This window comes from Drosophila serrata, unplaced genomic scaffold, assembly GCF_035046125.1.
Source record: "Drosophila serrata isolate PLE 108 unplaced genomic scaffold, ASM3504612v1 contig_249, whole genome shotgun sequence".
In the NCBI taxonomy this organism is placed as follows: Eukaryota; Metazoa; Arthropoda; class Insecta; order Diptera; family Drosophilidae; genus Drosophila; species Drosophila serrata.
This window is the reverse complement of record NW_028257147.1, coordinates 2,764,794-2,790,716: the sequence shown is the minus strand read 5'-3', so window position 1 is coordinate 2,790,716 and position 25,923 is coordinate 2,764,794. Positions and strand designations below refer to the sequence as shown.

Below are 25,923 nucleotides of genomic sequence, written 5' to 3'. Positions count from 1 at the left end.
AACGGGTGGCCAACGTTGGTTGTGTCTGTGTGTGTGTGTGTGTGGGCCAGGACTTTTTGTGCGGGGCGATAACAACATTTTAACGCCTTATGGTCCATTTAGGTAAAAGTGCCGATTACGCTCAGCTTAACCAGAAATTATGACCTCTGAGCCGGATTGTTTAGCGCCAAGGAACTTTAACTCGAAGCAGGTTTTGCTTCTTTCTTATATAGGATTCCCAAAGGATAAGGTTGTTGCAGGTTTGATGTTGATTAGGTGACTGAATAATTTATAGAATTCTTACTATTGATAATTGATTGAGAAAATGGGTTTTTAATTCATTTACATAACTTTTTTATACATTTTTAATAGTCCATAGTCTTTCTCAATAATCGATTAAGATATCAAAGGGTTTAATGGTAACATTATTTAATATATATAATATATATATAATATATCTGACTCTACTTTATATTTTCCAAGAATTAATCCTTTTAAAAGAAGCCTATCAAAAAATATTTCTCTAACTTTATTTTAATCCTTAAGCCCAAGCCTTTACCCACCAATATCCTTTATAATTTTTTGCTTCTATAATTCCACGATTCAAAAAGAGCTACATCTATATCCATTGAGATCCGCAGGCTGCCAGGCAAACTTTAGCATCAATTACATTGCTGGCCACGGATGTGCTTTATGTGGCAGCAAACGGGGCGTATGCGCAATTTATTTGCATATGATGACCGGCATTGCGTAAAAATTAATGAAAGGCAATTAAAAGCATTCGCAGAGGCGGCCATACAATAAAATGTAGGACGAAATAAATAAAAGCAAACAAATAATAAAATGTAGCTCTTTCAAAAGTCATCATCTGGTTGACTCTCAACTGTCAACGGCAAATAAATATTGTTGGAAATTTGCGAAATGCACAAAATATTGCCATTATAATCGAATGATTTCGTTTGTGTTACATTTGTAATTTAATGCTATTTGTTAGAGACATATTTATGCCTATGAAAATTCAATTCAATTTCGTATTATTTTGCTTTATTTTGTGTTGTTGTGGGCAACGGTATGGGTGTGTGTTTATTTTTGCTGAAAGTTAAATTGAATTTGCTTTTGGGTGTTTTGGATTTCTTTTGCAATCAATTGCCATGACAAATGTTTCCAGTGTTGTTACTGTTGTCGCTTCTGCTTGCATTTTGGCTAGGATTTGTCAAGTCTTTATACTCTTTTGGTTAAGGTTATATAGGTTTTTGGGAATAGGTGGGAAATATATTAATTAATTTTTGGGAAGAGTCTCCTTTGGGATAGATTTTTATTACCTACAAAACTTTTTCAGAGTGGAATATAGAGGTTAAATAGATTTATTTGGGCATGGATTGCCTCCTTCATTTTTTCTTTATATACAACTAATTTCTACAATGCTTATAATATTAATATCATTGGTAACTAATATCATTACTAGAAACCAGGAATATTTTATTTTATGTCCTAAAGGATCCTGCTTAAAATTTATTCAAACTTTAAACCTCAATTAATATATCATCTAGTGTTTAAAATCTTTCCAAAAATGTATCATTTTATTACTGAAAATTTAAGGATGTAAGAATCTTCCTTATCTAACTGACTGGATCATAGTGTATACCAAAATTCGTTGCGAATCGTAATTGCTGTTGTCGGCTTCAGTTTTTATCCCCGGAAAATGTGGGGGAAATGGTTGTTTCGTGGACAACTGTGCGATGGCTGCGTAGGGTATCTTGTGCATTATTGCGATTTTACACGCTGCTGCACTCGAAAATGAAACGGACAATAAGCTGTGCTGCAGTTGGTGGGCGTGGCTGGGCTTTCCCGGGGATCCTGGCCATCCTTTTGCCCGGGGCCATCATTGCCACTGTGTCCGCCGCTAAAAGCTTTTTGATTATGAAAAATGTTCGAAACATATGCTCCAAATGACTGCGAAGCGTGCGAAGAAAGTACCGAGCGGCCCTCGTTCCCGGGTTCCCGGGATCTTGGTTTCCCCTCCCCGGCTTTTTTCAGTGCATCGGAGAAGTGGTCGTTGGGGAGGACTATACCTAGGATATATATGTCCTACACGTACTCAAACATTGTGTAAGTAAGCATGTTTTATTTCGCTGCAGCTTTGTGTTCTTGTTTATTGTGGCTTTGCCACTGTTTGTGTTCGTTTTTTTTTTATAGAATTGTACAATAGTTGCCGGTCGGAGTGGACTTTTGCTGGTGCGTTGTTAATGGTTGTGCCATTTTATTTTAAAATTAATAAAGTGGCCAAGCCAAGCCAAGCCCAACCAAGCCAGTGCAAATTGCAAAACAAACTTCCGTCTGGCGTTTGTTCTTTGGATTGCAGCTAACTTTCAGCGAAGCGTTCTAGTTTCAAATGAGTTTTTAATAAATGTTCTGATTTATGGGTATTTGCACTGCATAGAGTAAGAGGAATGGGAAATGTTTGAGCATTTAGCTTCAAGAAAATTTAAAAATTGAATTTAAAGTGGTATAGTATTATTTTATAAGGAAAATGTTAGGGGTTCTTTGGAGATTTTCATTACTAACAATAGAGTTTGTTTAAAGGTTTTTTATTTTAATAAATACCTTAGCTTTTTAAATCAACTATTTTCTTTATTTCCAATATTTTCGATATCTAATATTTACCAACATTATTTTTTTGAGGAAGCAAAATATTTTAAATTATTATAAAATGAAAATATTGTTTGCCATACTGCAAATATTTCTTTCAAATGTGATAGGTTTACAATTCAATTTTGATTCAAATAAAAGATGAGGAAATTAGAAATTATATGTATTCTTTATACTTCTTGATCTTCAATATTTCTTTGTAGTTTCCCCTACATTTTCGACCACCCACACAGTCGCCCCCTAATGATTTTCCTATGATTTTCCATGACTTTTCCCCTAATTTTCCCCACATGCTGAGCCCTCTGGTTGACAGACCTGACTCATCATCGAAAACATTTCCCACTTAGTGGGCAATTAGGTAGCCAAGAGAGTAAAGAGAGCAATGATGCTGGGAAAGATCATTGTAAATCAAATCGAAAGACACTTCTCCCGATGCGTTGGCCTGATCTATGCATTACCCCGAAAAGTGCACTTTGTCTAGGCGGAGGACCAACTCAGAGATCTGTGTGTTCTATGGGGCACAAACACGTAACCGTAGATGCAGCATCAGCAGCAGCAGCACAATTACAAATAGACGCATGTTGCCGGAACGCACAAGATACAATTTTGTTCTCTATTTTGTTGTTTTTTGTTTCAATTGTATTTTTAGCAGCCAACGCAGAGCAAAAAGAGATGGGAATAGTGGAGACTGAGCGATCGTTTTTATGATATTTTTAAACGATACAAATGCTGATGCTGATGGTGATGGTGATGCTGCCTCCGTCAGGAGGAGTCAAGTGCACTGAGTGCTCCGCTCTGCATTGGCATCAAGCGATCAAGTGTCCGGGGGCAGGCAGTCGCCACAAACATCGGACCAAATGAAGCCATTAGCCGGCGCAGGAGTTTGTGGCCCAAATATAGATACGAACACAAAGATTATTTTGGTATTTGGGAGTTTCTTTTTGGCCCCAACTCGAGATTTTCCGTTTTCGGATCTCGAGTTTCACGGATCCCCCAGAACGATGACTATTTTTTATTTGTTTATCTGTCAGAAATTACTATAGCTTTTACAGGAATTAGATTGGAGCTTGGTTAAATGCCAAAGGGTTAATACAATTAACTATGAATATTAATATAACAATCTCTTAATATCTGTACCTGTTCCCATTAATTTAAGTTAAGTTAGGCTTACGAATGTTCCTTAAAAATTCCTTTAAACTTCATTAACCTCTTCATACTCCTTAATATAATATTTAACATTCCAAATATTTCCAACTAATCAAAATTACTTTTAGAAACTCGAATCTAAACCAATATTTTCCAATGTTCTAAGATTGCAACTGCCTATGGGCTTAGTCCATGTGTCCCATTCACATTTGCCCACAAAATGTTGCAAAAGTTCCAAGTGTCTTTATTGGGCTTGGGGATTCCCGTCACGATTTAGCATTTTTCATCAGCTCAGCGATTTTCATGTCACGTTTTCGCTGACAAAGTTTTGTCCTCCTTAACCTTTTCGCCATTTCCTTCAAAACTTGCGCTTATCCTGGGCGCGAACTTTCCGCGTCTTCTGCGGCCATATAACTTTATACATCTATCCATATATATATATTTATATATACGTATTTATGTAGGTATAATTCCTGTATTTGGTTAAGAACATCTTGCATGTAGTTTGTTTGTTCGTTACTGCAAAGTTTGCCAGTTTGATGTTTAATTGTTATTTTGTGTCCCTCAACTTAAGGATGTCTGATTTCATTCCGAACTTGTTCCCCAAAAGTTGTTTGCTGTCTGAAGGGCATTACTTTGGATCAGATTGAGTTGTGGTCCTCCAGAGAGTTTAAAGTTGCCCCAACAATTTTGGTGCTTGATTCTAAAATTTATATAATTTATAGAGTTAAGGTTAAGTACATACAATAAGGCGTATAGGTTTATAAGAGAAAATAAAATAAATAATTTAGATATGATTCAGAGAGATTATTTACTTTCAGGTATGATTCTTTGATGGAAAGCGAAACTATTTTATTGTTTTGGTATTTATTTTGAGTGAATGATTAATTTTCTTAACTATATAGCCTTTTTTTTAAAACATTGTTTTGTTTTGTTTACGAAATTAGATCTTTGTGTGGGCTGCTTTTGTTATGTTTTTTTCCTTCAGTTTTTATATCAATTTCTATTTATGTTTAGGTGACAAATTGTTTACGTTATTTTCCCAATATTCTAAATATTTATAATTGAAAACTTTATGTACTTTAAGTTCATATAAAATAAAAATATTTTCTTCATTTGAGAATATTTATTTGAATGGTACAGCAAATCCTCCAGATACTTATTTTTCCAACTCTCTCTTTAAAACCAATTTTAATGTGTTTCTGTGAAAATGATTAAGTTTAAAGTTCAACAAATAATGTCTCATAACCCGTTATTTAACAAATCCTTGAAATATACTTAGTACTAAGAATTTCAGTATTTAAACAAATATTTTTCAGAGAAAAATATGATTTGTAATGCGGTGTGTTCTTGTAAATTCCATGTGTGAATTGTATCTGTATCTCCGTGTATCCATCCTTGTGTCTCTTGTTTAGTCATCTACATTTTCATATTAATTCGCGTTTATGTGTGTGGGTGAGTGCTTAACTAGCACACACACACAATGCAAACACACACTACTGTAATTTAGCTGTATCCACTTGCGAGCGATTTGAAAGCGTTATTTATTTGTGGCACTAGCGACCATATTTCAAATGCACACCGCACCACCGCACCACCGCACCACCGCAACGTGCCGCACCACCGAACTCGAGCTCTCACAGATGCCGTCGCGTCACCGCCATCGAAATCGCCATCGTATTCGCCATCGCCATCACCATCGCCATCACCGCCATTGCCGAGTTGAAAAGTCGACAAAAATACACACAGACAGGCAGACAAATACACACAGATACTAACATATACAGTCACACATCTAGGTGTATATAGAGGGGAAGAGGAAAATTTTTTAGAAAAGCTTAAGTACACGGAATATTGAATGCCCTTTAATGGGGAGCACTTAGATGAAATAGATTTGAATAATAATTTGTAATTAATTTAACTTTGAATGAGAACTTTCATTATCCAAATAGCAAAAACAGAACACGTCTTTAAAATGTTTTTGAAAATGGTTTAGATTAACATTTTATTTAAAACACAATTAGCAAATTCAGAAGAACTGCTTAAAATGCTTTTAAAATGACTTAGAATAATATTTTGTTTAAAATCAAAGCAATAAAGAAGAACTGTTTAAATTGTTTTTAAAATTGGCTTAGAATAATAATTCACATAAAACTCTTTAATTCGAGTTTTATTATAATATTGTGTATTTTAGAATATTTTCTTTCACATTCAAAAATGTAGTCTTATCAGAAGAATTATTAAATAAATTAAATGAATTATTAATATTATTATTAGCGTTCAAATTCATTGAAATTTTGCTTTTACTTTAAAAAACATTTGAAATTGCTTGGAAGTTTATTTGAACCCTCAATATTTCAACTTTCTAAGGATAGTACTTTATCATATTATTAAATTGTTAAAAAATAACAAAAACTTAAATTATATTTCATGTTGTTATTCCCACAAATTACAATTTATTTATCTTACAATTTTGTATAGAAACTAAAAAGAGTTTAGATTCATTTTTAAGAATTCTGTAATGCATTTTCCAAGGATACTCTATCCTTTAAAACTCCAGTTGCTGCAACTTTTTCGCACTCCCTGCTGTTTGTTGCTTTGCCATTGTTGTACCAAGGTTCCTATTTTTCGTATTTTATTTTTTTAATATCTCTATTTTTTTTTGCAATGTTTTTGTTTTTAGAACTTAACGTGTGTGTCGCACTAAAGGTGCACTAACTGTGTGTGTCTCATATCACACGCTTGCAACTGCTGCTGTTCACTCTTGATATTTGGCTCAGACCATGCCACGCCCCCCTTTCCGCCGCCATCGCCGTCCTTTAGCCCGTCGTTGTTGTAGTAAATTTATGCGCTTTCATTTTATGAAAAACTTTTGCAATAATTTCTCAAAACGTTTTTGTGGTGAATTGAAATGGGAGAAAAACATTTTGCGGATGGCGACTAAAAACTTGAGAAAAACCTTGCACCCGCACACACACACACACATACACATATGAGAGAGGAAACTAATACTTTTCCAGGCCGAAGCTATTTCTTTCTTACATACAAAAGGCACTGTGGGAAAAAGGGAAATCAAAGGAATTTAGGGATTAGGTTTTATTTTTAATTGAAGATATTTAAAAAACAATATTTTTATTAAAACTTGGATAACTAGTTAAGGATTTTTTAATGTAAAGTATTAAAATACATCTTTAAATCATATAAACAGGTATGTTTAAAAATGAACAGGATCCTTGCAATTTTGATACTAAGAATGATGTAAATAAAAAGTTTTAAACAGGAGAAATGATTATTTAATTTAATTTATTTTATTTGCTGTGGTTTTCAGTCAATGAATCACTCTTTTTTAAAATGTAGAAACAATTTTAACCATTAATAATTCTTTCGTTTTAATCCTTTTCCACACTTTTCTAAAATACGTTCAAATGTAACAACTTTTTTTTTTCTTTTCTTTGGTTTTAGAATCAATTAAAATAATATATAGTAAACAGTTTTGATCACTGTACACTTTAATACAAAATGATTTTTTTTTGTTTTGTGCCTTCAGTGCCACGCCCATCGGGAGTTAAACGCCTTCAGGCAAAATGACGTTTACTACGCCTGCCAGCGAAAAAGTTTTCGCATCTTTTGCCTGGGGTTTTTCGGGCTGTGCGATAGCGCGAGATCAGGAATCAGAGGGAGGAGCAGGGAGTAGGGGGTCGAGGCTCTGGGTCTTGGCCAAACTTTAATGAAAAGTTTTGTTAAAAACTTTTGCGCGCTGGAAATTTCAACGCTTCAGTGGGCCAGGAAGCGGACCTGCGGGGGCGGGGGCGGTACAGTCGCCGGCGGCAGGAGCGGCTGACATTAGATTGTTTTTGGCCGCGGCGGCTCCATGGCCAAAAAGTCAGTTCCACTTCCATTCGGTTTTCAGCCAAAAAGGAAAACAACGCTGGCAAACGGTATCAATTTTGTTATTGCAGTTGCCGGCACTTTCGACGTGCACTCTGAAATTATTTACCTGAATAAACATTTGGTATTTTAATTACGCATCTCTCTCTATCTCTCTGGGGGCGGGGGCAGGTGCTACATAATTGAATTAACACACAATTTACGCTACATTGCGCAAACTTTGCCTGTCAGTCGCTCTCTCACTCTGCCTTTTTTCCCGATTTTCCTCTCTATTTCACTATGTACATATATATTATGGGTGTGTGTGTGTGGGAAAGGTGTTTTTCAGGTGTTTTCAGTTGGGTCAGGTGGTTCCAGGTGGCTCTGAAGCCTTGCCTCGTATATCAGCATCCTTATGGAAGAGCTTCTTCTGGAGAGGGGGGTTTTTTTTTTCTTACACCTCTAAATTATGTCTTGGCAAGTTTTTGGTAAATCTTAAAAGTTGCCAGAAATATATGTTATGTTGCTGTAAAGTTTATACTTGGTTTTTCTTATTGAAACTTAATAGTTGAAAGTGATTTTAGGTTAATGATTGATTAGAATTTGTATGGAAACTAAAGAGAATTTAAGAGCTTATTATTTATACATTTTATATTAAAATAATAATAATAAAATCTCTATTTTAATTGTATGTAGATGTGTATTTTTAAAAAATATCCTTTAGTCATTATTATTGCAAGCATTTTGTTGCCTAATTGTCTCTTTAGAAGGTTATTTTCTAGAGTTTTCTATTTATTTACCAGTTGAATTTATGGATAAATTATGTATCTGAAATGTAAGGAATCTATAATTTACTTTAAATAAATCAATTAATTACTCTTAAAGCATTGAGTTGAATTGATTCACCAAAGTTATCCATCTGCCTGTCAGTCAGTCAGACTTGATTTTTATACAAATTGATCTATTTCATCCAGTCTGATTCAATAATTGGTATATCGTAATTATATGTAACATATGCTGAATGGGATGGAGCAAATTGGGGAATCGTACGATTTATGTTCATGGGTCAACAGATTGAAAATTGATATTGCTCCTGCTCTGTTGGCTTCTGCATTTCCTTGGGCCTGATTTACGATTTGTATCTGCAGACTTTGCCTTACTTTGCCTTATTTTCTTATTCTGTTTTTATTTATTTTTGGTGAAATGGCTCGTAAATACATCGAAAACGCCGCCACTTGAGTTCATTCATATCCCGTCCAGACATGGGTCCATGCAATAATACGAGATATATGTGAGATACACTAATAAAAAGTGAAAGGAATATGTATTTAATATAATTATGTATCAAAATATAAGTTATATATATTATTGTCAAAATTGAATACTTAATTAAAGTTTTTCTAAACCTTTTTTTAATTATTTAACTGTATTTAACATTTCTTATTCATGAAAAGTCAACAAATGCAAGCTGGATTTTTGTTGAAGAGGTACATAAAAGAGGCGTCAAAAAAATATATCGTAAATACATATCAATATTTTGCTTATAATTTCTGGTGCATTTTGTGTTACTTTTTCTTTGAGTGCATGTACTGAGCATAGCCCATAAGAGACGAAGTCCCCTTACATATGTACCCATGGGCATGTTGTACATATGTCTGCTCGCCGGTCCTGACTTCCACGTAATTGTGAGCCCAGCATCTCATCCGCCATCCACATGTGGCTGGCTCATCTCCGGCCTCTGGAATGAAGATGCTGAAGTAAAGTAGGTAGACTGGGCCAAGTCCAGGTCTACTACTCCTCTTGAGGAGTGTCCTACACGTGTAAGTCGTTACAAGAAGGAGCAGCAGGAGATGACAAAACCATAAGAATTTCTCTATTTGGTATTAGGAAATGTAGTTCTAATATAATTATATTATTTAAGTGAGTTTATAATAAGAAAATATATAAAAAATATGATTAAATGTTGATAGTTGAAACAGACATTAAATATAGATAATTAAATTATAAAAAGGTTTCCCCGAACTTCACTTAAAACCCAACCAATTTATTCAACTCAAGTCTTTGTCTGAAACTTCACACATTTAAAAAACAATAAATAGATTTTCATATGATTTAAAATAAAGCCATTTAAATACTTCACTTTTTGCAATACGCTTCGATTTAAGGACTTGCAACTCAAATTTCTAAATCTTAAAGCTTTTACGCAGCTTATCTCTTGTCTTCGAATCGTAAATTCAGTGAAAACGTTTGTCACGTTTCGCACATAAAAGGATTTCAATTTTCCAATGTGACAAAAAGGCATTTGCATACGGCTGAGAACGTAGCAAATAAAATCAAATTTTATTTAGGACTCCAAAAAAAATAAGATAAAGAAAACGAAAAACGACGGGAATCCAACAAAGTAAAAGAACCAAAAATATATTGCCAGCTGTCATTTTGGCTTTGGGCTTTTGTTTCTCGCCATTTTTATTAACCATAAAATAAATTAAATCAATTCGGGATTTAATTGCCCTCGTAAAAAGAAATAACTTTCCAATGTCAAAGGGAAATGTGAAAGTTTCTCTGCAAGTAAAATGTTTCTAGGTGAATGAATATAAATGTATTTCTTCTTTACTTGAGGGAAATGAATAAATATAGATTTCAATAAAAGTAAATTGATATAAATGTAATTAACTGCTGAAAAAATATAATCTTCTAAGAAAGATTTATTTAGTATTTATTAAAATGCAAATTAAAGCATTTAAGTTTCTAAAATACATGATAAAAATATATCTTAAGACAAGGAAATGATGCAAATTTACATATCTTATTTATTAATTTTATAAAAGCCTTTCCTTTGTGTGTTTTATGTGCTATTTTAAATTAAATTAAATGCTGCTTAGCCAAGAATTGCATAATAAAATCAGGTTTATGTAAAGGTATTTTATATCTTATCTCCCTTTTCTGTTGGGACATTTATGTAGCTAAGCCAATATTTTAATTTCCTGGCTATTTGTGGCCATTTGTGGCTGTTTATTTTACGACCATCAGTTGTCAAGTGCATTGATTTCTATCCCCAAAAGAATCTAGAAATGTTTGCGATCATAAAATTTTGTATACGAGTATGCGTTTTTATTGTCGATTCTTGAGGGACAAAGATGTATCTGAAGCAGTGCTTGTATCTGTATCTGTATCTGCATAAGTGGCATGTCTGTCTGCATGTGTGGGTACTTCTTAGCGAGATTTATTTGTAGACAACAGTTGGTGGCTATGTTTTTATGGCACAAGAGCCACAGAAATTCATCAAGCAAACGACAAGCTCCCTTCCATCCTGGGGGATACAAAGAGATATCAGGCCAAAAATACATTTCATATATACAAAACCTGACACAGAGAGACGTAACACCAAAGATGAGTAAAAAAGTATGTACATTATCTACCAGAATCAGAATCTGAAACGGCATTGCAATCAAGAGAAGACAACGCAAAAAAATTAAATTGCATTTGTGTGTTCGGAATGGAGAGGCCATGTCCTTTTCCACCTCCCCACCCACTTTTCCTCCGACCTCTCTGATCCTGGCAAATGTATCTAAGGGATGCATCTATTATGCTTGTGCATCTGTGTGTTAGTTAAGCCCTACATTTGCACATTAAAAGGCGAACTGTGTTCGCTTTCGGAGCGTTTTGTGCAGTTTGGCGCACAAAATTGCAAAGTTCCTAAGCTCTTAAAAGGTCTGTTTAAGAAAGCTGTGTGTATGTCATTCCCTGGCCCAGAGTCAGAAAAAAAGCCATATACATCTCCTTAATATTTGGGATTTTTTTTGGGACAGCAAAACCTTCTTTCTCTATCGCTTTTTTTTTGGGTCATATTTATTTTTGACTTTGGTTTTCTTATAAGTCAAAAGCTTAAGGGCTTCATATGAGTAAAAGGTATATTTGTTTATTACAAAGCACATTTTAGAATAGTTTTTTTTAATATTTTGTGTGGGTTTTAGGAAATATTATACACTTTTCTTGATTTTCTTTAAGCTCTATTTAATTTGGAATTGCAATTATTCCAGCATTTCATTAAACAAAATTTAAAGCTGGAAACTTCTTTACTGAAGTTCTACATTTGCCTTTTAAAAATCAAACTTTAAATTATAATATGTGCAATTTTAAGGTTTTCTTTCTAATAAGTTAGGTAGATTAATTTATAAATAGTAATTCAAAAACTCAAAAATGTATAAAGCGACCCGAAAAATATTTTAAAAACAATACAGCCCCCTGGGATTACATTTCACACCACCTAAAATTCTTGCTCCATTTTCGTTCATTACACAGAACCTAAAAAAAAAACGCCCAAAAACAAAATGTTCAATTGATCTCCCATCCATGAAATCGATCTCCGACAATCGGCCAATATATTTTCTACCCAAAAAATAAAGAAAAAACCAGAAACCCATTAACAAAGACCAGAACTGTTTGCTCGTATCTTCCACTTGGCTGCTGGATAGCTGCCAAAATGTGTATATACGCTGTATAGAAAGTAATTAAGCAATTTTAACTCGTTTTGACATTTCCAAAAATATGTCAACGAGTTGCGAGAGAGAGTGCGAAAAGCATAAAAAAATAAAAATAAAGAAGAAATGGCAAACCGATGCCGAGCAATGGCATTTGCCGGATTCCCAGTGGCCAGTTGCCAGTTGCCAGTTGCCAGGAGGTGCTCCTCTTCTTTTTCGGCTCACCCAAAAATACATAAGTTCAATTGCCAAAAAGCCGAAACGTAATGGCAGAATGTGTGTGTTTATTTTTATGCCGGCAGAGAGATGCCATCTAGCCAGAAGCAGCCGCCAGTTCGACGATCGGGCGGCCTTCCGTATGGCTGATAGATATAGACATATATATATACATATATACGGAATATAGCCAGGTCTAAGTATAGCCAAAGGCCCGATCTTGCCGAAAGTTATGCGCCTGCGCCGGTTGGCGATTCTTTTTGAATCATCGGATCATCATCGCCCAGCAGAGACACAACTATGTACCAGAGCAAAAACCAACTATGTACCCCAGGCTACACATATGTATATGGATGGCAAGACAAGAAGACGAGACAAAGCTATAAATATGTATATAACGAAAGTTCCTCAATCCGATCCGGTACAGCCAGGCAGCCCGTACTGCCGCCACACACAAAAATTGAGAAACTAAAATAAAAATACAAATAAAAATAAAAATACGATGAACGCTAACGAAGCGGGCCAGGGGCCGAGCAGACCCCAAGAATTAATTTGAGAATATTTTTTGCATCCTTTAGTGCATTACCGATTCTGTTGTCGACCCGTTCAGATCGTCTTTAGTCCGGCCGATCCCCAGGCGTATTGTTTATATATATATCCATCACATCCATTCCTCCATAATAACTCTCTGAAAGTCCAGGAAAAAATCTCGCGTGGTGCTTTTCTCAAAAACTATAAAATCCTGGACAAAATAAATACAAATTTAAACAAGAAAATCGCATGGAGAATATTATATAAAAGTCCATAAATAAATTTGTGCCTTAGTGATCCTGATATCGAGTTTAAAAGTTATCGCAAAACTTTCATTTCCTTCGAGATGCTGCCCAGACTTCTTCTGGTTTTTGCTATTTATGGAGAACATCGGCAAAGAGCTATAAATATAACCAATCCCAAATGGAAACCGAACCGAAGATTCTTAAATCGCTCCCTGGCCAGAATGTGAGTGTTCGTTTTCTCGGTGTGAGTGTGTCTGGCATCGAATGAATAATACTCACTTTGCTCATCGCTATTTTCGTGTTGCGGAAATCTGTATATAATGCGTACAACTTATATACGTCGCTCTATATAAGTATAATTGCAGGGGCTGAGTAAACTTCTTCTAGATAAAAGGAAAATATAAGAATATATTTTTTTATTTTTACTTTGAAAACTGAAAGTAATCCGTAACAAAATACAAGAATCTGTGATGAATATTGTAAAATAAGCGAAAGTTATATAACGAGTGTGTGCTTAAGTAGAACTAAAAACGGAAAGTATAATATTAGGAAATTTATTTTTGTAAATCAAATTGTTTTGCAATTAAAATTTTCATTTAATTTTATTCGGTTTTAGAATCCTTTAACTTTAACTTCTTCATAAAGAAACTTCCATCATTATTCTACATACTCCTGTTCTTTTTAAACTATATATAAATGTATTAAATTTCATATCACTATCTGCTTGCGATCAGTTTGAAAAATCTGAAATGTCTGACATAATTATTTTTAACATTAACATTAAGCCACTCAATGTACTATTGGTTGGACCTTTTTAAACATTAACGATTCTACCAACAGCTCGTTAATTAATTTCAATTAAAAATATGTTGCATTAATGGCTTTAACAGCATTTAAATAATTAGTTACACGACACACAATCGCCTGATTTTGTGGGAGACACTTTAACCCCACCATTCGAAAATTATTATAATTCAATGAAAGTGCATACAAAAAAAGATGGCAGATAGTGCATTAAAAACAAGCATTAAACGCAAAAACACAAAGGCCGCACAGCAAATTGCTAATTAAAATTCACGATTGTGAGCCGCGCTCCGTTTGCCATTCGGCCTGACACGTTGACAATTTTCATTACAATTCGATTAAGTTTCGTTCTACGGCGAATTGATAATTGCACAAAAATAATTTAACAAATGCCTGAAACATTAATTCGAATTTTTATGGCACTTTTCTGATGACTCTTGCAGAGAGTTTCTTGGTTTTAAGGGGGAATTTTTAAAATGAAATTCGGTAAAGGGGTGGTGAATGAGTTTTTTAATGTGATGGCATTATTTAAATTTAAAGATAGAGAGTATTTTTTGATTATATAAATATAAAACTATAATTTGAAAATAATATTAAGGTAGTGAGATTTCATTTACGAGGTAAAATATAGTAGTAGATTTGTGGAACAGAGAAGTACCTTCAACAAAACATTTTACAATTGAATAAGCTTAAACTATACGAGTGGATATATATTTTAATTTAGTTGTTCCTTCAAAATATTAATTTTAATTTATTTTGAAATGTATTTAAATTATGTTTAAACAGTATACATTCTCATTACTATCTGGACATTATAAACCTTTGACTATTTTAATTTAGAAACCAATATGTACTTTTAAAATTAAGTTTCACAATTTACTACTTAAAAATAACATATTTCTATATAGTTTATAAAAAAAGCCTTAAAAAGTTCTTTACTTATCCTTAAGCTAAAATTATATGAATTACCAGATCCCTATCTTTAAATATCCTTAAATTTCTGCTCTACCAAATTTTATAATTTAAAATCTCTGAACATGAGAAATTCCTAGTACTAACTATTATCCACTTTTAGCCAGCCATATGGACTTTATAAACATTTGACAAACTTATACTACATGTACTTATATACGCCCGTGTGATATCTGCTGTGAAAACACGCTGGCACACATGGACGCCTTTTCACAGTGAGAGAGAGAGAGAGAGAGGGCGAAAGCGGTACACTTAAGGCGGCCTGGGAAACGCCTGCAATCCGCTTTTGCAGATTGCATCCATGTGCCGCCCGGCTTGACTCGCCATCGTCTCCGGCTCACACATCCTGCCCATCGTGGGCCCAACTCAGCGTGGGTATTGCCGCTCCGGCTGCTTCAAGTAGGTAAAAAAAGAGGCTGAGACTGAGTGTATATATGAGAAAACACTCGCAGGGAACATATGTGCACCCGGGGTCTGGGCTTGACCTGACCCTGCCTTCATGTGTGGGTCCCCGGTTTAATTTTAGGCACCTATATAAACGCATGTTTATGCTGCAGCCAGAACACAGTCGCCGTCTTCAGGTCGCGTCGATCGGTTCACGCATAGGATCGTATCCGAAATTCTCTACAGAAATTGCAGTCAGTTGGATTTTGTTCTACTTCCGCGGAATGTGACAAGTTAAAAAAAAAGAGTACAAGTTGAGGTTTGAACAAAAAAATCGTTTAAGGATAGCTCCCTCCTCTTTCTTTGCCAAAGGGATGAGGATTTGGTGCTCCCAAGAGCTGGCCATGTGGCGCAAAATATGCGCATAAAAAAAAGTCAAACAAAAAGGCGCAATTTTATTACGGCCAACCCACACACAAACACACACACAACAAAATACAAAAATATAAAAACAAAAATAAAAAGCAGCAAAAAGTTTATGAATTTTTTGTGCAGGCGCGTGAAAGATGCAAAACAAAAAACAAAAAGTCCCTGAAAAGGAATAACAACAACCAAAAACAGATACCACGGATACGAAAGTACGAGTTGTATCTGAACAAAAAAACAAAAAAAATGGGGGGACTTTGTGGGGATTCAGGAGGAGGTGAGCGGAAAGCTGCCCAGTCACATATAAACACACTTCAGTGCGCTTAAAAATTGCTTTATTGCAGTCGGACTATAAAAACGCACGGCAGCCGCATTACAAAAAAAAAAAATGTACATAAAAAACCAAAAAGTATGAGAGTAAAAATGTAAACTCTTAAACGGAAAACAGGAAAATTTGCATGCCACAAAAATAAGCATAAGGATTTGCTTGCTTCTCACAAAGTAACAACCAAAATGGTAAAAAACATGGGAAAAGAGCAAGAAATTGCCCAAAATGCAGCCACAAAAGACTGTGGAAAATGTTTTGCAGTTTCACAACTTTTCCCTTCCCCCTGTTTTTTCCAGAGAATTGCAGTTTGCAATTACCGTCAGCCGTTGTCATTATTCAGCAGATTATGGCTCTGGTTATTCCGGAGCATCATTGGGTAAGTTAGACATCCGGACAAAAGTGTCCAAGTGAGTGCCACTAAAAGTTGGCTGACAGCGGATAAATAAATCTGCAAAAATAACTCATTCCCAGGGCCTTTGAGAGTTCCATGCTTCCTTGCATTCAATAGTAAATATTCAAGCATATGGAATGTAAAGAAGTATGGAGCGAAATTTGGCCAGACATCGAACTAAACAACAGGAAATAAGAGTTACACCAGTAATAATGAATAACAAGAGTTTTAAAAATTATGTAAATTGAAATTATAATTTAATGTGATTTTAAGAAGCAAAATTAGTTAAAAAGAAATAAAATGTAAATGTAAAAAATATTTAAAACATTAAAGAAACTAACTTCGGGAAGGTAAAGTTTATATACCCTTGAAGTGGGAAATTTAATGATAGGATAGAACCGGAAATCGATCAACTTAAAATATTTAAATCACTGTTGATCAATATATTACAAACTGACAATGTTTTTGAAAAATTAAAATTTTGAAAACATAGCCAATAAAGCATGAATTTTAATTCGGAAAGCTTTGCCATGTTATTTTTAACTAGATTAATAAATCTGAATACCCAATACAAAATTAAAAAAAAAATTAATTTTTTTTGTCAATTTCTGAAAATTTTAATGATGTAACCCCTTATAAAATTTTGAAATTTTTGAAAAAAAAAAATAATTTTTGCCGGATACAGCTAGAACAATTCGGCTGTTCATGCTGATCAAGAATATATATTATATATATATATTAATAGTGTCGGAAAGCTTCTGACTGCCCTGAATGGTTAGAAATTTTATATATGTATAAAATAAATTTCTTTATTTAACTTCCGACCCTAATTCCCTTGACCCTTATTATTACTCATACCATGAAACTCCCAAAAATATCATTAAAATATAATACTTGATTTATATAAACCAGATTCACTGATAATTTTCCATCATTGCCAAAAATATCCACTCCACACGCCGCCACCTCACCAGCAGAGGATGAAATTACAATCCAAGCACACAGAATTTTATTTAATATCTCTAAAACATTTCACTCTCACATTCACAAACATTAAAACCTAAAGCCACAGAACAGAAAAAAAATTATAGAGAAATAAATATTAAAAATGAAAAACAATTTAAATACTTGGCTGGTGAAATATGCAAGTGAGTCATGTTAAAAATAGCGTATACGTAAGCGGCAACAAACATTTCAGATATTTCGAAAAATACAAAATATTTTCATACAATTTGAAGAGCAAACACACACGCACATAGGTATATATATAGTATATATATAAATTGTATAGTTTTACAGTTGTATGCGATGCTGTGTAATGGGGGATCGCATTTCGCTTTTATTTTGTTTTTGTTGTGTCCATTTGGTGTTTAAAAATAAATTTGAATTTGATTCCGCGGGTTTGTGGGGGGGGGGAATGGACCTGGATCTGGACCTGAACCGGGTATTATATAACCCACAGAGCCAAACTAAGCACCGTTGCGAAGCTGTAAGCCCCTTTCTCGGTACATGTGGATCCATGTGCGCCAAAGTGGATTTACCAACTTGAAATTATCGCCGAGCATGCGGCGCCATCTAGCGAGCTGCAGCAGCAGCACCGTCGGCGGTGGCTATAACTTAATGCAATTAATATGCAAAATCGTGACACTCACTCGCACACACACACACACTCATATAGTTAAAGGGAAACTCCGGGAAAGACGTCGACGTGCACAGCATGTGCGGAACGATGCACTCCCGTTTCGGTCTCCTCTCCGGCATATGGCATTCCCTTCCCCTCCCTTCCCATTTTCCCATTTGCGCCAGCATTTCGCCCCCTCCCGCACTTTCGCTGGAGCGCATTAAGGAGGAAAAGCACAGCGGCAAAGGCAAAGGCAAAGTGCGCTAAATTGATGAGCGTCACGTGCGTTTTGCACACTCGCCCCCAATGCCACGCCCACAGACCAAACGCCCTTCGCACCGGTGTCATTCGACGTGAGGAGGCGTGGCGGGTGTCAGTGATGATCGGGCTAATGAATTGGCGGAACCGGAAATGGGTAGCTGAGAGGGATTATTTCTTAAAAAAAGAAAATAAAAATATTAGTAATATAATAAAAATAATAAATATTATTTTAAGTTTAGAAAATTACAATAATTATTTAATATTAAAAGGATAACTTTGAAATTAAGAAGAATTCACAAAGGAGTTACTTTTTCACGGCTATTCAAAAACATAGCATACTTTCTGGCGTCACTACTAAGGATGTTGGATAATGCTAAAATAAAATTATTGTTAATTAATTAGGGGTGTAAAAAATGTTAAATATAAATACATGTTGTTAAAAATTATGAAATGTTATTTTTGAAATATTTTTTCTTATATTAATATCGCTCATAGGCCCTTCTCTATTTTATTATAACTTATGAGCTTAAAAACTTTGAATTAAGTACTTCCTATTTGCATATTTGGTGCTCCTATTAATTTTTAAACCTAAAAAACAAAGTTTTTACTTAAATTCAAAACTTTTCCCTAGGTTTTGGCATCTCTAGCAGCTGCAATATGTGCCTTTCCTGGCATCTCATCTCATCGCATCGCCTGTAACCTGGAGTCGGAGCTGCTCTGTTTATATTTGTTACTGGCTGCTGGGCGGCGGCTGCCTTGGAAAGTCGTAAAAGTAAACAGAGCATGTGGTGTACTCCATAGTAGTGTGCCATAAAGCGCTTAATTTTTTGTTGCCCTTGGTTCGCTACATTCCGCTCCGGGAAGGTGAGAAATATGGTCCGTACTCTGTATTTTACCCTGCTGGCAAGTTATATACAAGTGCATATAAATGATGTAAGAATTAATGCAGAAAACTTAAAGGTTTGGCTTTAAGTTGATGAAAACCTAGAGAAGTTTTGACCCAAATTGCGGACTTTAAGTATTTTAATGTCAGCCACAGAATGGCAAATTAGTTTCAATTAAATAATGTGGTTGTCGTTCCCCCTAATTGTTGCGCCCATGAAGGGACTTTCAAGTATGTGTACACATCATGCATAAGGGAAATGCTGGCTGAAAACGCCACAAGGAGCCGCAGCATGGACATCCTTGCCATTTCGCCCCCAGAGTCCTTGATGCTGATGGTCGAGGTCCCAGCATGTCCACGCAATAACGATTGTGGAGCATAATGCCCATAATGTCCTCATAATTACTAAACCCTCCCGTCCCGTCATATCGTTATATCTCCGCCTTCTTCCTGTGGGGCGAGGGGAGATCAGGGGACATCCTGTCCGGACCAGGGACCAAGGAACAAGGACCAAGGACCTACGTCTGCAATTTGCATTTAATGTACGCATTGTTTTATTAATTTTGAGTGTTCTCATTAAAACACACACCACATTCATGAAATTAATATTTTCTCTAGCAAAGAGAAACAAAAAACTGACACCTGGTGGCGCCAGAAATGGGGAGGCTAATGCATAAATTTTAATTTAATTTATTAAAAGCGCTAAGGTTGAATTATGAAAATAGGAGAAGGAAAAGTATACAAAAAATATATCCTCTGGCCATGAATCTTAATGAGGGTGAGTTTCAAAGGAAAATAGAAACCAAATGTAAAATAAAGAGATGAACTTGTTGCCATGATGTGCTTATAATTAAATAAAACAGCTGTATTTTTGTCTTTTTGTTAAGAGTTTCTCTAAGATGTGCTGGAAAATTAGAAAAATTGATTTAATGGTTAAACCAAGAAACTATTATTGGTAGTACTAATGTTATTCGGAATGTTATTTAATTTCAAAGTAAGCAAATACCATTAAGTAAATATTAATCTATATTCCTTCTATTTACCATGCTGACTATCTACCATATTTATGCATATATCAATGTTTCTATTACCGAAATCATTTATAATCGAGTTTACATGCATAATTTAAGGCTGAATTTGATGAAATTTACCATGCCAATCCCCGCAAAGGGCATGCGGCGCAAAAAAGGAATTAAATTAATATTTATTACGCACATTTTGGTTGATTTGGTTTTGCACTTGGCTGCACCTTTCCCACGGACTAAACAAGAGGACATATAAATATTTTTACACCCATCTGAACATAGACATCGAAAACGAACCGGACAGTTTGCATAAATACTGGTTATACTTTGGTTATGACAAAATGCTTGACAAGCGCTACACGCAAATAAGTTGTACTCGCAATCTATTCATTTTTATTAATTTATTTACTCAGTACTCGATGACCCGCCGTATTCAATGTCGCATTTTTAATATTCGTTGTGTATTTGCATTTTGTTTTGTGGTTTTGTAATTTGCATAAATCAATTCGAAATTATCCAGTGGACTCTGGTCCGGCATATCACATTTCTAATTATGTTGATGGCATTTTTAGTTTGTTTAATTTATGTAAATTGCACAATATATGGAGACACGGGGCTCTGCGTGTTTTTCCAGAGTCACTGATTAATTGTTTTGCGGTGGGTTAATTATTTTTTATAATAGTGAAAAATAACAAGCCTGTGGGGACAGCGAACTCAACACGCACTGCGTCACTAATTTCCTTTCGTTGTTCAAGTGGCAATTTAATTAAGCTATTTAAAAGCTCTAAATATTAGCAATTAATATTAATGCAGCCGCATAAACGCTTGCGACAGCTTACACGATTTAATTATAGATTATGACCGGCTAATAAATTATTTAGCCGCTGCTAGAGCCACTATATTTATTCTTTTTTTACTATTTGTTTTACAATATTTGTTTTATATTCGCTCATGGGAGTTGGCCTTTTCATTGTATATGGACTAATAAAAAAAATTTAGTTAATTTTGTGAAGAGATATTTAATTAAATTGCTATCTGGAGTTTTATTAAAAATCTATGTAAACCATTTAAAAGCTGTTGAAAGGCTTTATTTAATTCCTTTTGCTAGTTTGGGATATTTTTCAGAATAAAAGCTTATTGCCCAGTTCTTTAGAAATAAATCAATTAAAATTTATTGCTGGTAAATTTTATTTTCCAGTTAAATTCTTAATTGCTTATTGTATGCAGCATTTAACCTAAGCTTTTAGTAATTGCTTTTATATGAATACTTAATTCAAATAGTAATTTTAGCAAGCTTATTAAGATGAAAGACTTAGGGGTTTCTGATGACATGAAAGAAAACATTAAACTGTTAAATTCATTTGGCAAACAATTTTTTATTTAAATATTTTTTTTCAATTACATTAATTTGCAATTTTCATGCTGGCGACAGGAATCTTCTTGAACTGACATATACAGTTTATTATACCAATTAAAAGGACTCCACAGCTAATGCCATTTGTGCAGAACAAGGCGATATTGTGCAGTGATTACGCAGCATACAGCTTCCCCTTAATTGGAATCATCTTTTAATTGCCATATTAAGCACGCTCGATAAGTATACGCAGCGTTATGCACCACACACACACACACCGCCGACCACACATACTCTCACAACCAGGACTCGCATCCTGTGCACACACACAGACACACACACTGCCAAGCAATTATGCATGAAGACGGCATTTAGTTGAAATTGATTGCACTCGAAGAGGAGACATTTGTTGGCTGAATTGAAGCACCAAGTGCCGAGGAACACTAACCCCAAGCATTCGATGCACCCTCAAAGACATTCAGGTGTTGAGATGTGTTTGCATTTGGCGTGTGTGCTTGTATCCTTGTGCGTGTCCTTGTGCACTCAATTAAACATCTCGGCTGTCGCACAAAATCCAACATAAACTGCAAGCCTATACACATTTTCCTCTGTCAATCGACAGCCACTGAATGTGGTGTCTTAATTGATAAACTCGGTTCCTAATAACTTGAACATTTTGATTGTAAAATAGGTGAAAAGAATTTTAAAATATTTTAAACAATCTAAAATATATCCACGAAAGCATAAAATACTTTGTTTTGCTGGCTCCTAACATTCAGAATATTTTAATTTATATTTTTCGTAACCGCAACATTTAAATATTCTGCCTTGAATCAATTTCTGCATTAAGCTTCAGCTTCATTTATTCAAACATGTTCATATGTACACTCAAGGGAACTTGCCTCTCAACGCAAATTGGAAATAAATCGAAATCGTAGAAACTCTTGACCCAAAAAGTTTGCCAGGAGAAATTGCATTTATTAATGCAAAATCGGAAATTTCTGCCCAGCTGGCCGGATGTGTGTGTTGGCTTGGGTGTGTTCGTGTGTGTGCGGTGAGGGCAAAAGTCCGGCAAAAAGGCAATATCCTTCAGCAGCTCCATTTATTACGGTATTTATGTGGGGGCGTAAATCAAGAGCACAAATGGCATGGAATTAATAAATGAGTCCACACGTTTCGGCATCAGCAACAACTAATGAACATTTTTTGGCCATATATACTTTGATTATTTTTTCTCAAAAATATATTCCTTGTGCTCGGAAACTTAAAGGATCTTCTCACGTGGCAGGAGTGCACTGAGCTCCTGCCAGTATGCAACAATAAATTTCATTTCCCTGGACGGCACTCAGAATTTATTTGTTGGCTTATATCGCAAGCCCTTTTCATATTTTATGTTAATTAAACTTGTTGCCCTGTTTTCGTTGCAACTTGAAACCAATTACGAAGGATGTGAGTGGGTGTGCGGCACACACACACACTGACAGCCTGTTATGCTGCTTAATTCCTTCAACTCTAACTCCTGAAGCTCGTTACTTCGTTGCATAGTTTTTTGACATGACGCGGGGCGGGGGGAGGAGCGGTCCGGAAAAGCAACGGGGGAAAAGCGTGGAAAATCGCAGAGCACGGGGTGCGCTCTCCAAAGCGTGAAATAACTTCCGTTGCAAATTTCATTTTCGTTGCACACACATTTTTTATTCACACAAAATGCACAATGCAGACACACACGATATACGATATATGATGCGAGTGTGTGTGCTCATGGCAACGTTCGCATTTTAGTTTTGAAAGTTTGTTACCCTTGTTTGGCAGCGAATGGGTTTTAATGAGCTTCAAATTATGACGGCAAATAAGCCGGGAATTATATTCTATTTTCCTTGCGAATATACTTTTTTCAACTTGTTAAACAGATAATTTAATGAAGGAGAGTGAAATTGGGTAAATAAATTCGAAAATTAAATCACAACAATATTGATGTCTCATTGAATAACATCCTGAAGAAGGTAATTATTTATTTTTAATTTCAGTTTGTTTAGTTTATTTTATATAAATATATTTTATAAAATTTTCAAAACACAATTATTATAATTTATTTTTCATTAAGAACAAAATTAAATCACTTTCAACGAGGTTTTCTTTAAGAATAATTAAAGAAAATATAGAAGCTAATTTATTTAAATAAATGCAAATCAAAAGGATTTAATTTATTTCTTTCTTTATAGATTAAAATTTCAATTAATATCGATATAAGATAGTTGAAAATATAGCACAAATTAAAAGTCAAATAAATGATAGTCTTTAAGTATAGAATAGCAAAACTTTCGAGTGTTTGTAAACAACTTGCGTATAAATCATGACATCTGCATTCGCTCCTTTGACAGCCTTAGGCCATTCTGAATTTATTTACAAAAGTGTTGAAATGTTGCACAACTTAAATTAAAATGACTTTGTCAAGTTTTCCCTTATTTTTTTTGCATGCACATTTTCCTACCGTGTTGTTCGTCGGGCATTTCCCATGGCACAAAGGCGACTTTTGTGCTGCCGTGGAGAAAAAGTGCTGTAAATAATTTGAATTTAATACTGTTTTCTGCTGTTGGTCTTGATGTTTTGCCCCGAAGTTTGTAATTATTTTATTACTTCGCCTGCCGCAATTGTGAAAATCAGCACAACTTTTTCCGTGTGAAGCCATTTTCCTTGTTTTTCCCATGCACTTTCGGTTTGCCGTTTTTCGGGTTTTGTGTTGCGGTTTTCTTTTTGTGTTGCCCCCAGGACAGTCACAAAACGAGAGGCAAAGTTTCGTTTTTTTTACGATTGGGTTGGGTGACCCATTAAAAATGTATAGAAAATAATTTAGTTAAATATTCGGTCAGTGGCTTGCAGTTTTCCTAGCATTTCCCTCCGGTGATTTTCATTTGTATAAGAGTTGAATGGATGGCGGTTTGGGTCTTGGCTTAAGTCGGAGAAACTATTCTCAACGCTCAGATGGTTGGGTTTTCCACCACCAAAAGAGATGATCGGAAAATGGTTGGGGGAAAACCACCACCAAAAGTGGGAGGTAGACAAAAGAGGAGGTAGAGAGAGAGAGAGAGAGAGAGAGGGAAAGCAAGAGAAAAAGTGCAGTGATAACAGCTGGTGTTGTATTTTGTGAGAAACCGGTTTTATTTTGTTTGTTTGTTTATTTCTACTTTTCTGTGAGCCAGAGTCAGATTTCCGGTTTTCCCAATTTAGACTGCACTGACTGATTGCAGAGGTCACACGTGTATGGCTGTTATCATATAAAACAATATATAAATTATAAATAAATTAATAATAAAACATTCAAACTGGCTGACATGGATGATTTTTTCAATAAAGTAAAGCGGAAATATCCCACCATTTATGATGATCTAAAGGCAATCTTTAAAAATGCTCAAAATGATTCACCGCACCGTTCCATGACGCTCTCTCAAATACGTGGCAAGTACTTTTCGAACTTTATATTTAAGAAAATGTATCTAATTTGTTATTATTTTTTGCAGCTGCCTATAGTCAGCGAACTGGTGAGGATTTTCCCGTCAAAGGAGGCACGCGTACCCAAATGTGCTTTATCCTGACAATCCCTTATGTGGCCTGCTTCACCAGCAAAATTGGCACTCTACGTTTTTTCACCATTGAAGGGAACTAATATATAAAATACTGCAAAATTTCTAGTCTTTATCGTGCAATTTCAATGTAATTTAGTCGTATACGGTTTGAAAATAAATATGTACTCTTTTTACATAGCTTTTTAAATGCACATATATGTTATGAAATTCTTATCAGAATAATTTCTTAAAGGAGACTTAAAGGAATCGATCCTATAATTTCTAAACTGCAAGAGTATATTAAAACCATTTAAATTATTTCAGAGGTTCACTTTTTGGGTACAACTTTTCGTACCTAAAAATTTGAGTGGTTCTTGAAAACAATAAGTTATATTTAGTGGGGATTATAGCGTAACTCTTATACTCACAATTAATAATCTTCGCTAATCTCATATAGTGAAATATATACATTTTCAAATTATATCAGTTCACATTTCAAAAGATGTTTTACGAAAATCTAGAGGATTTTAAATAACTAAGTCAGTAATTAAACTAAATTCTAAACTGCGTATTGTTGAATTACATAACTAATATAATCTTCAACAGTACCAAAAAGATTTTTATTGTATTAGGTTTTAAGTATACCATATAAATCCTAAAAAGCAAAGCCAAAAAATGATTCAAAAGACCAAACAAAGTTTTTAAAATCGTTATAAAAGGGAATATATACACTGACTGTAAAAAATGTTTAAAATTAATCAAATTTATGTTGGTAAAATAAGATAAAATATGTGCAATGT

General features: G+C 34.7%; 1 protein-coding gene across 1 annotated transcript; it reads left to right on the top strand.

Annotated features, from left to right (window-relative positions):
• Nucleotides 1-24,881: 24,881 nt before the first annotated feature.
• On the top strand, nucleotides 24,882-25,317 carry LOC110187285 (maternal effect protein oskar). The gene is made up of 2 exons (XM_020956674.2): nucleotides 24,882-25,016; nucleotides 25,079-25,317. The coding sequence occupies exons 1-2, from the start codon at nucleotides 24,893-24,895 to the stop codon at nucleotides 25,222-25,224; spliced, it is 270 nt and encodes an 89-aa protein (XP_020812333.2). The 5' UTR covers nucleotides 24,882-24,892; the 3' UTR covers nucleotides 25,225-25,317.
• The last annotated feature ends 606 nt before the right edge of the window (nucleotides 25,318-25,923 follow it).